Source organism: Amblyomma maculatum, chromosome 1 (genome assembly GCF_055883805.1).
Source record: "Amblyomma maculatum isolate TAMU_Amacu chromosome 1, ASM5588380v1, whole genome shotgun sequence".
Taxonomy (NCBI): domain Eukaryota; kingdom Metazoa; phylum Arthropoda; class Arachnida; order Ixodida; family Ixodidae; genus Amblyomma; species Amblyomma maculatum.
In genome coordinates, this window is record NC_139344.1 from 335,885,846 (window position 1) to 335,898,406 (window position 12,561).

Here is a 12,561-nt window from a genome sequence, read left to right on the forward strand (position 1 = left end):
TATCCGCGAGCAATACCACCATGCGTGATCACATTTTCATAATTAGAAAAAGACCTGATTATTAGTGAATTCCAGCAGCGAACAATATAGTATAGAAAGTTGACTTTAATATTTTAGTTAACCAGCCTACTCATTATGCTTTCTCCCCTCTGATTGAACAACTTTATTTTCTATCAGAAAAAGAGCGCCTTCTTCCTCGACCCCAGCACGCAGGCCTGGGAAAACGGAGTCGTGAGCCCGCGGATTAGAGGCTGACAGGCAGCCCTTGGCTTGTTACGGCCTCTTCCGCCAGACGGATAGTACGCCGTTTATAAGGTGTTCTCATCAGGATTAGAGAGGTATGACATGACGATCATATTCTGCATTTGTGCTACGTAGCCGTTAGTAAAGTTCTGCTTCATTTAGTAGTTAACTGCACCTATATCGCAACGTCCCCGCTTTCGCTTCGCAGTTTCAAACACTGTTATTCCAGCATGTACAAAGACTCCCGCAAACAGCGAATAATGCTAAAAATATTCGATTCATAGTGTCCTTTCGCTTTTGCCTCTGTTCAATTAGTATTCGATTCCGATTTTAGCACCATTACTCGTATTTTGTTCTGCAGCAAAGCTACATTATTCGTACTCGGTCCTGGTAACAAAAAAAAAAAAAAAAAAAAGACCATTTGCGAACCTGTAATATTTAGCTTTTTAAAGTGATTGCATTTCAATGTGTAGCCGACCTCAACTTTCCATGCATTTGCCTTTATTGCCACACTTCGAACCATGCTGCAAGATGAATTAAGCATCAGTGCGTTAGATTAGAAAAACATTTTTCAACTGATGCTCTCATTGGCTTATAAAGTAACAGATACGTTGCTAAGGCATGCAAGCCCAACATGGCACGGGCGCCCACACCCACAGTTCGAGCCACTCTGCTTTGTCTGCAGTGCAGTCACGAACGCCAAAAGCGTGAAACAGAGTCAGTCGCCCATGAGCGAAGAGCGCGCCATACAGCAGCAAAATTCAGCCCCGTAATCACCTCGTACGCACCTTGCACGCACCGCACATCGGGTGCTGGATAACGGGTGAGAGATCGATCGACCTGTCATCGCTGCGCGCGTCGCCCTCATCGCAATGCAGCGCAAGCAGCGCTCATCCGTGCAGGCAGGCGAGCTCCTTTCCCCAGCCAGAAAACGCCGCCCAACGCTCCCCAACTCGATCAAACCACTGCTCCCTAACGTAACGCGAACAAGCCATTGGAGTCGGCCGCCAAGGGGATGAATGCCCGCGCACAATGGATCACCGCGGCTGCGGACGAGCGTCAAGTGACGCAATTCACGGGTCGCCCGACCAGTATCTCCCTCCTCCTCAGCCCCCGGAGGCACTCTCCGATATTCCCAGCTTCACCGAATTTAAAACGGTGCAGCGTCATGCAAGCCGAAGGTGGCGCACCAGCCGACCGGAACTTGACTTCACAAGGTTGCTCGCTCGTGATTGGTCGGCGCCTCGGTAACTGCGTCCCCGGCGCTTCGTCGCCAGCCAATAAGGAAGCGAAGTTACGCACGACCAAATCCGCGAATGCGACCCCTGATTGGCTCGCGTTAGCTTCGAGCTCGCACGTGACGCTGCACGGTTTTAATGGCACGGAGTGTAGGTTTAATTAAACAACGGCGCGGAGCCCCGAGGCGTCGACCGATGCATCGTGCCACGTGGCGGATGCATTCAGTGTCGTAAATTGGCCGGTAAACGCGCCACGCGTTGCGAATAGCAGGCAGAAAAAAGGGGCAAGTCCACACGAGTACCTTGTTGTAGCACGGTAGGTGGGAAGCGCAGCCAAAGTAGGAGTCATCAAGCTATACCAAAAGAGCCTGGCCGAAAGATGCAAATGTCGAAAGCGGGAAAGTGCCAAGGTATGCAAATATGCGCCGCCAACTGTATACATACAGGCCTCGTGCAAAAGCACGCGTGCAGACGCACACACGGACACACACAAGTAGCAACTAAAACGCAACGAAGAAACGGAACCAACGACTGATTGCATAGCAGCCTGCACACGAAAGCTGAGGATGCCCATATTGATGCATGACATAATGAAACTGAAGTATATTTCATACATGCTAGCCCCATGCCAAGGAGCACCCCTGCCATTCGCAAGTAAACGTGATCTGAAGTGATTATATCGCACTGCGCTTCTTTCCGATGCTGTTCTTCTGGCCGTAGTGTGAAAAGATAAAGAAACGAGGGCGTACGACACTGAAAACAATTGAAGTACATATTCGCGCATGACTTGCGCAACAGGGCCGGGAACTGCGTTTGCGCCTTCCAGTTTCGTGGGCTCCCCCATTGAAAAGGGCCGGTTTTAAGAGTGTTCAGTACAACAGCTCAGAAACGGGTGGCTAATCAGGAAGATTATACAGGCTAGCGGAGTACCGCGATGGCGCATGTGAAGACGGAAAGACAGATGTACTCCTTCAGGTGCAGGACAAGTGCCCACGGTACAAACATACTTTAATCGCGCGGTACACTACATCACCAGGCTGCGTTGGTCGCGTGCTTTACTTTATCAGGGCGTTTCTCCCAAACCCGAGAAGTTTTCTCATTTTCTTTTAGATTGGCGCTGTTTTATAACCCAAATTCAAAGCTACACGTTCGCGGCAAAAAAAAATCATGGCGAAAAGTCTCACGAACTCTCGCCGAGTTAGTGACATCATGTAACATGCCGGACTTTGCAGAGTTCACTCGGAACACCCAAGTCAAACCCATTTTAAAACCAATAGTACCAGATCGCTTCGAGACTGATACCGCGCATCCTAACCAGCCATAACTCAGCCGCTCGTAGTTAGATACCGCGAGGGCTATCATCCCGACAGTGAAAGCAACGCTAGCGCTGGAATCTCGCCTTCATGGGGCGCCGCCGTTTTTTTCCCACCCGAGTCGAGAAAAGAAGGGAGGGACGTGATGGGAGAAGGCAGGCAGGAAGCCACGAAGGAAGGGAAGGCCTCCAACTTCCCCTAACACCCGCTCTCCGCCTCGGCGACTTTCGCGTCGAGTTCCCGCAGAGACGGCGACAAATTACTCGGCCGCCCGCGCGGCGCCGTCCCTGTCCACGAGCGGGAAATTTACGGCGTCGCAGCCATAGTGGAGTCGTGTTTTGCGCCCTGCGACGAAACGCGCGGGAAAGATTTTCATTACCGAGGGATTCGCTTTGGCCTCGGTAAATTTCGACCGTGACGCTCGGCTACCTCTCGCCGTGTCGAAACACAGAGTTCATTCAGATTTAAACTGCAAAGACGGACGAACAGAAGCAGTAAAGTCGCACATAAACCTGAAAAAGAAAACTTCTAGAAACTGGGAGCAGCTCACTCCCAGTCTCACTTTCAACGCGCTCTTTGATTTGCCAAAATCTGTCACGTTATCCCTCCCGAGGCACAGAAGCGAAGCAGTTAAACCAGCGAGGAGGAGGAGGAGGAGGAGGAGGAGGAGGAGGAGGAGGAGGAGGAGGAGGAGGAGGAGGAGGAGGAGGAGGAGGAGGAGGAGGAGGGAAAAACATTTATTTAGACCCAATAACTAGGCACTGGTGATTAGGAAGAGGAAGGCACAAAATGCACTGCAGGTTGTATAATATGAGGCAAAATCAAGTCAGAAATCTCAGGCTATATTGAAGCAGCACTTTAAGCTGCAGATTTCTAATAATCACGAGGTTCGGTGTTAAGTAGTAATAATTAAATTGTTCTACAGAACCGCTGTTATATATAATGTTTAGCATCCCAAAGCAGCATAGACTATAAGGAACGCCGTAGTGGTGAACTCCGGATGAATATAGTGGGGACTGACCTCGCATCGTCCCCTCTAAGGTCGCCTTCCCCGCAAAGCCCGCGTAGATAATTTAACTACAGGGATTGCGCGGTGGTTACTTTAACTATTGAGAGATGGAGCCCGCATCGCGGCAGCATGAGCGCAACTGACTGCTAGGAACGCGGGGAGGAGACTCTCTCTTCGACATCGGGAACTCGACGCGCGCGAATGCGCGCCGTCCGGCTTCGGAGTATATCCCTTGCACAAGCGTGGGCGAATATTTGCTCGCAACATCGCCGATGAGTCAGGCGACCTCAATTCCTCAGCATATATTTCATTGCAAGTTGGCGTTGTTGGTATTAGAGCAATAAACGCCTGACTGGCGTCAGCACGTGTTGTTTCTTTGTTCCCAAGAGCACAGCCCACCGTGGTCGGCGCGCGCTGATAGCAGGCTTGATCACGGGATGAGGGCAGCGGTTTGACATTCAGCCGCGACTAAGCGGGGAAAACATATTTGTCTCCCGTTAAAACCTCAAAATTTAGATTCCTAAAATGCACTGACATTGCACGGTACACGGGCGCGTAGCGTTTTGCCTACAGCGAAAACACGGCCACTGAGGCAGGGATCGAATACACGTCCTCGGGCTCAACAGTCGACTGTGCGCCAAACCACTAGCTGAGACACTGCAGCATAGGACCTACAGAACTCACATTTATACAGAGCACAGGAAAGCAGAAAACAAACAGATACCCAAGCTGTTCACACACACAAAGAAAGATAGAAATGTTTTTCTTTTTTTTTTTAAACAAACCACGCATAATCACATTATGAGCAATTTCGTCATAGGATAAAGGCGGTCAACATGAGTATTACTGACAAAATGATAGCAGGAGCGTCGCCGAACCAGCGTGTATGTTTAAACAACGCACCACTCCATCGGCAGTCGTCAACAACAACGGAAAGGAAACAGTTGAAAGTCGAACACGAATGAGCGCAGCACGCGTGTACGGGCGCATCTCGAGCACCACTAAGAAGGCGCGCGAAAACAGCGGTCGCCGCTTCTCCGCGGGCGCAGGCCTCACGAAGAGTGGGCAAAATAAAGACAGCGAGAGCGAGCGGGGTGCCCTAATGGTTGCCCTACCGACTGTAAGCCGGCTTGACCTATCTTTTCTGCTATTTCCTTCGCCAATTCCCTCATAGAATACCGTAGTAGTATAGTTGGGACACGTCTCCTCCTCGGAGCACTTAAGGAAGAGAACGGGACAGAGAGCAAGACGCCAGTCCCATGGAGAAAAATATAATCATAGGATAAATAGAGAAACATCCATCGAAGAGACCCACCGAGCTGGCGAGGCCAGCGAATTCCTTATAACGCCCCCGAGAAAAATCTAATGCACTTCTCGCAAGCCACAGGGAATTACTGACCTTTCCCACCGGAACCCGGAGCTAAGACGAGCCATTAGGACGCGGTGAAAATGGTTCGAAATGGACCATGCCAAAGAAACAAAAAGAAGGAGACGCACATAGAAGGAACGAACGCTCTACGGACGGTCTAGAAATGGCGGTCAGGACTACACTAGCAATAATAATAATAATGATCACGAGGAAAAGAAGAAACGCAGCGCAAGAGCCGATTAAAACGGGCAGATTAAATGACGATGGGTGCTTCCCTCTTAAAGATAGATCCAAAAGGGGGGAAGGACACTGAACTAGAGCATTGCCGCGGTCCCATCAGACCGATCCTCAGTTCCTGTGCCTTCGACGTTTCCGTTTTTTTATTTATTTATTTTTTATTCATTTTTTTAGGGGTAGGGTCGGGGAGACTTTGTATCTCTCAAGAGAGAATGAGTGCTGAACTTTCAACAAGTTCCGCTTTAGGCTTAGGCAAGCAGTACAGAAAAATGCAGCGTATGGTTCTGGGTCAAGCAACTACACACCAATTAAGAACAGACCCGCATGTAATGAATAAAAGGAAGGAACCGAATTAAATGACGAAACTGCTATTTGATAGAGACCGCGGCCGTCAATACAAATCGTCGCAAGGTAGGTACAGCCCGTTCCCGGTTATTAAAAAGACTCGACGGCGTGCAATTTCACAAGCATGTAAAGCTGGTGTCAGTGGGTGGATCTTTACGAAAACGCCCCAATACAGGCGTCACGCTGAAAGGCTAACTAACCGATACCAGTAACAGCGAACTTTATCGGTTAGAAAAAGAACCAGCCCTTCCCGTGTACTCTTTCACCGGTTCCAGCAGCGGAGAAAGAGTGTCCAAGGTCGTAAACTTTGAGATTAACAGGCGCGCCAATACCGAGGTCGAGCACGTATACCATTACCCCGCGTACACCCACGCCCACGTAAATTACGTTTCTTAAGTTTCCTCTAACTGTCTGACGATACGCGACATCGCGAGTAATAAGGCACAGAAGCACCAAACACTTTCGCAGCAGCCTCCATGCCCCATTATTCGTTACAGAGCTAACGTAATTTCTTCTAATGAGATCAATAAAAGCATGCTCAACGACATAGGCAGCGCATAGGCATCGTGCTTCAACCCTTGAGTGACATTTTTACTTTGCGACCCAAAATAGCGGGCGCCTTGGGGCAAAATCCTTTCTTAACCATGCACGAGCACGTATACACATTCCATCAGCAATGACGTAAGCGATGACGTAAGATGTAGTAAGACCTAAATTACGACAAGAAAACTGGGATAAAAGAAAAAACGGTTTCCGACGTAAACGAAATATTTACCATGGGGACAGACAAGCAAGCAGCGCCTGTCTAAACGACGATGAAAAAGACAAAAAAAAAAAAAAAAAGCGACCTCTCAATAGCTCAAGATTGACGGCGTGGAGGCGCGAACGTCGAAGCGCAGCGGCGAAAGGGAGGAGCGAAGACAAGAAAGCAGCCCTAGTCGACAGTTTTGATTAACAGCCGACAGCGGTCGATGTTCATTACGGGCCAGCCGTTCGCAGGAATAATAGCGAGAGGGAGAGAGAGAGAGAGGGAGAGTGTGCTCAAGTGGAGCCGTGCCCGGTGGTACAAAAATAAAAATGAACGACGCAAAACGAAGAACAAGTCTGCACAGAGCAGCGCGAGCGACAAATTTTATTTTAATTGAAGGGCAGCCATGTAAAAAACATCGACTATATAGCCTCCTACGCTTATCTCATTTTTATTTGTTTTTGGGCGTGGGAAAGGGTGGCTGAGTGATTGGTCGGGTGCGTGTGAGTGACGCGTGTGCATGCACTCATTCCAGAGGGCCATCTCAAGACAAACTTCGTTTCTGCAACCTTTACCAGCCTAAAGTACCTCAGCATTGTTTTTTTTTTCTTTTTGTGGAACCCCTTCAAACTATGTATAGCACATACACGATTAGATAACGCTCTAAAAACTGCGCGACAAGAAAACCAAATATGAGAGCAGCCAACGACAGACGCAACATGAAACGAAACAACACATAAAAACCAAACATGGAGCGCCGTTACGTGTCCCATCGGGCAAGATTAAATGCACGCGGCAATTCCAAAAGCACAAGAGATCACAGAACCGTAAACATAACGGGAAGGCGATAGGGAGGGAGTGAGGCGGGGGTCAACCTGCCCTTTTCCCTCAAAGTGCACACAAAAAGGCGCGCACAAACCCAGGAAAACGCTGCGAGAAAGCGTTAACATACAGAGAACTACGCCATCACGCGAGTCGAGAAACACGGGGAAACGCCACACAGACACAAATTGACGCGCTGTCACACACACAAACCACCCTACGGGAAATACATACAACCAATAAAGAGTAAAAAAAAAAAGCTTACGGTATAAAAGAAAAAAAGTGTTGCGGGAAGGAGTGTGGGTGAGGGGATAGAGGGGCAGGGCTAGGCCTAAAACGCTGCTCGAAGATCCAGAAACGCGGCAGATGCGACCCGGGTCAGGGCAGCAGTACAGCGTCAAAGGAGAAGGTTCCGGAGACGTGACTACAAATCGCGACGCGGGCGCAATTTGGCTAAAGCGAGGGCAAGGAGAGAGCAGCAGTGGGAGAAGGGGCACTCATGTGGCGCTCTCCGCCCGCTGCAACCACCGACCCCACCAGAGCGACACGTTTTCCCACCCACTCTTCGTGATGGCGCTGCTGCCGCTCGAAGCTCCCATGACAGAAAGGTGCACCTTTGGTGCCTAGACTGGAAGTGAAGCTGCTTGCACACACACACACACAAAAAAAGAAAAATTTCTCTGAGCACATACGTGCAATAGCTGCGCCAATTACGATGTTTTTAAGCAGTTGTAACAAGAGCAGTAAGCCCGTTAACGCTCACTCGTCAACTGACATCCACTCTTCCACTCGATTAATCACTATTACCATAATTTATGCCTTTATTACCTCACACATACTTAATTATGCACGCGCAGGCTATCCCATTATGTGCAAGGGCATCCGACATAAAGGCCCATTTTAACCACGAACGCGCCGGCGTGCGTGAAAGGCGCCCTCCTGTAAACAAACCCAGGGCCCGTATTCCGCGTTTGCATCGCTATCGAAGTGTCGCTATCTCCCAGACCGCGAGTCATCTGATTGGTGGAAACGCCGGAACCGGATGTTGCCACCTCTTCCGGTTCCGTAGTGGCAACACCCAGTTCTGGCGTTTCGACCAATCAGATGACTCGAGGTCACGTGAGATATAGCGACACTTCGATAACGACGCAAACTCGGAATACGAGCCCAGGAAACAATGATTGTTTCTTCATTTTTTTTTTTTTTTGTCAGATAATGAGTAAGAAACTTTCTAACACCGAAGCATGCTCCAATGATGGCCCTATTTTGACCGCGCAGTTATTCCGTATAGGCCTTCTCGTAGAGTTGCAAGAGAAGAAGCTGGCTGTGGTTGTTCGTTGTGCGATATGCGCGCGCAGACTCAGATTCCGCATCGGAAGCCCACGTCCATGCTCGCATCCGCCCCATTACTGTCTCTTACCACGCTGCACACATCGGCCACAATACCATTTTATATACACACCACCGGCATTATTACTGCGCCGCATTTCGTCACGAACAAACAAACCGACATATATCAGTTGCGAAGCAAGTAAGGGGAATTCGTGTGAGAGAAAATGGCGGCAGAAAACAACAGAGAGCGGCGCTTGATTGTGGCAACAAGCGAACCGAGCCCAGAATGGACCGCCGCCATTCTCGGTCATTGCCGATCACGCTATTTGAAAAACGATACGCTTCCGCTCCGGATAGGTGCGGACACATGGGGCCCGGTGTCCCGAGCTCCACTCGCCGTTTCGCTGCCTTTTCTTTTTGTTTGTTTCCCAAAGAAGGCGTATCTGCTGGCCACGTGATTCACTTCTGATCTAGACTTTTCTTTTTCCTGTTCCGACGCAAGCACCCAACAGCAGTTCGAAGCCCATAGCCGGTCATTATTTATGACCACGCGCGTGGAATTCACAAAAGAACGAGCTGAAAACAGGTCGAAAGCGAACAGCTAGAAAAGAAAAGAAAGGACGCGCCTGTCCACCGCAGACAGAGGCTACGGAGATAAAACGAGAAAGAGTAAAAAAAAAATAACGGCTGCGACAGTTTCTCTTTGTATTCTTTTTTTTTTTTGGTACACAGAAGTAAAAAGAAAAGCACCGAAAAGGACGAGCGGACAGACAGGCAGACAGATGTAGGAAAGGAAAACAAAGCACGCTTCGTGTAGGCAGTGGCAAAAGATGACACGCAGTACGGGCAACGGAATACTGGAAGCCACTTTGCACAATTGATTTCGGACATCGCCAAGCGAGCTCAATGACCGGCTCATAATTTTAGCCGTTGAGAGAGACAGAAAGAAGAAGTCATTAAGCAACCAGCGAGGATGGTAACTCGATGAAGGCAAAGCTACAATTTGGTAAGTGTAAACAAAATTTAGCGCATAAACAAAAGAGAGAAAAGCCTGGATTTTGCAGCCATGCTCGCCTAAAACAACCCGCGGTTAAGTATAAAGTTGCCACCTCGTAACGGAAAAGGATTTGAGGTGTCAGATTAATGAGCCAACATGTTACTCACTGAGCAGCAGTCAGAGCTTATAACTTTCTTTCATTGTTTCAACGACCAAGGGCAAAATGGCAGATATCTGCTGTGTCGAACCAAAGCACTTCGCTGTAACGATGCATAGCAAGTACCACAAAGCAGCGGTACAGCCACTGACAGTATTGCCACAGTCACAAAGGTAAAGGTCGACGAAGGTGCGCATAACTATGTGAGGCGCGCAGCGGAGCGAAAATCGAATAAACAAGAATCAACACCAATACCCAGTAGGAGTTGAAATTATTAACGTAGTTTTTCAATCTGCACGCGTGGGAAGGGTTACAGCATCAATATAGGGGGAAAACGAGATTATTCTCATCTGCTCCTCTGCTTAACTGTTACTGGTTAACTGTTACTGGTTACTGGTTAACTTAGCTGGTCAGTCGTGTCATATAAAATGGCAGAAAGTGGCGCGTCCAATTGGTTGTCATCGTCGCTAGCTCGTAGCCTGCTTTTTACAGCTTTACGAAACACCGCCGCCGTGCAAGAGCTCGGATTGTTGTCACTTTGCAATAGACTAAACTGCCCTCTCTGATCTAAGGCATCGAGCGCGATCCCACGATACCTGACCTAAGCTCGCACCGTCACCCCTCCAGAACCCATGCTTACGCTTCATTCTCACAGCCTTATTTTTTTTTTTTCTTTTCCGTCCCTTTATTCGTTATGTATGCCATTATGGCGGGGAAAAAAAAAAAAGAAAAACTGAGTGGCGCTCGAATTTAATCAGTGTTCCGACATTTCATGAACTACAGCATGGTTATCCTGAAAACTGAAGTGAAGTTCAGTTGCAGCACTTTTGGCACACTTGTAACGTGAAATCGCTTCATCGCTTCATTCGCGATAACAGCCAACCAACCCAGCTGACTTCTGCCCGCTCCGCCTAAGCCGCCGCCACGCTTGCAGACGGCAAAAAGAGCCCGCGACGCAGGGTCACATGACACCATGTTGCATGTCACGGGTCACATGACGTGAAAATGAGCCTGACTGAGGATGCACAATCACCACGGTGCCATAAGTGTTTTCCAATACTACTTTATAAATAGCGGAGCAAATAAAGCCTCCTTATGAATGTGCACTATAGATGACAAGCTATTTCCTCCAATTTGGGTGTTGTTTCGCTAAGAGTGGAGGCGCCATCCCACACTGTGTTATCGTACAGCAGCGTGCCACGGACGACGACGACAGCCTAACGCACCGATACGCCGCGAAACTAGCACTACAGTAACTAGAGGCGGCATGCCGTGTCTTCAGTTAAAAACAACAGCAGCAAAAAAAGTCTGGAGAGGCTACCGTATGGTTGTGATCCCGTAGCTTCGAAGTCGTTCCTTTCGATATTACACACGAGCGCTGCGGCAGTGTTCACAGTGGCTAATCTAAACGAAATGCGCCTTCTCAAATAACGGCGTCGTTATTGGCGATGTCCTATGTTTCGATAGTCACCAGGCATCGCGACGCAGAATACGCTGTTTCTATGCCACCCATTCCTTAAGTGCGATCGATTTGCTACCCATAAGGACACACGTACACAGCGTTTTTAGTACGCGCGCAGAAGAAGAGAATAAGCGGTTAACACGCAGCTACTCGCCGCAAGCACAGGAAAGCGGAGAGGCGGACTCGAGAGATCGCCAGAAGTACTTTGCGTGGAATCCGCCTCTCAAATCGATGGCTGTCATAACCATCTGCGAGTATGCAATGCTCCCAAGCAACGGCACACGCCTCGCAGACGAAACCGAAACACGACTCAATGTTTCGTTTAACAACCACCGTTCCGTAACGTCAAACGCAATGAGGGAAACAGGGCAGGCATTTACAAACACGTAATGCAAAAAAAAAAAAAAAAAAAGAATAGTTCTATGCGGTCTCGTTTGAAACGGTACAGCGCTGTGTTAAGCTATAGAAGCGCCGACCAATCAGGGGACGGAATTCTTGCACTTCAATGAACCTAACAGCACTTCGTAACTAGCCCTCAGTGACGTGTATAGTGTTCGCTTTCATGACTGCTCAGAATAAAGGCGCGTCAGGCAGTCGCGAACCTCTGACCGGCTCACGGCAGTCACAGCCTTTTACAAAGGCTGCATGGTTTTGACATGACGAATTAACTGTCCGGATGAAGTTCAAAGAAGGCGCGTTTGGGTAAGTTTGAGTGGTGCGAAAAACGAGGGATGACAAGCCAACGTTACGTAAACAACCGAGAACCAAGACGAACAAAGATAACCAAGGTTAAAAATAAAAGAAAAAAAAAGGGCAAGTAGGCGAGTTGAATTTCTGCAACACCGCCCGGGCGAACTTACCAGCAAGGCGTAGCGAACACAATTTTGAAGCCTTCTGTGTTCGTCCTCTGACGAGATTTCGTGTCCGTCCAGAAACGCTTTCTGTACGCGGAAGCCAACAGCCCCCGTTAGTGGGGAAAAGGCAGAGAGTTAGCAAAGTAGAGCAAAGGGAGAGGGGCGGAAAGGAGATTATAAGGTGCAAAAAGATGTTTTAAGACTTGGGCACAGAAGAAACCTCGCTCCTTCCACAGCGTCTATACCCGGCTGGGAGGACGACTAAAGTTATCTAATCTGCCGCTCACACAACTACCAGTCTCGCAACGCGTGAACGATAAACCTCGAGGCAGCGTCGGTACTGAGCGACTCAAAGAGTAGCAAAAGCTTTTCGAGTGCGCTCTTAAAGATTACTGGTTGCGGTGCTGTAGCGCTTACGCCTTGCAGTCGGGTTCT

The 12,561-nt window shown here is 48.9% G+C and overlaps 1 protein-coding gene across 6 annotated transcripts in view; it reads right to left on the reverse strand.

Annotated features, from left to right (window-relative positions):
• The window catches only part of Dys (Dystrophin), a 517,227-nt gene that overhangs the window by 148,897 nt on the left and 355,769 nt on the right, over positions 1 to 12,561 (reverse strand). For 5 of the 6 annotated variants that reach the window (XM_084587908.1, XM_084587892.1, XM_084587911.1 and 2 more), the window contains one exon: positions 12,133 to 12,213. The exons of the other annotated variant lie outside the window; for it this stretch is intronic. In XM_084587908.1, the coding sequence (XP_084444034.1) occupies positions 12,133 to 12,213 (81 nt within the window). The remainder of the gene's footprint in view (positions 1 to 12,132; positions 12,214 to 12,561) is intronic. 6 annotated transcript variants of the gene reach the window in all.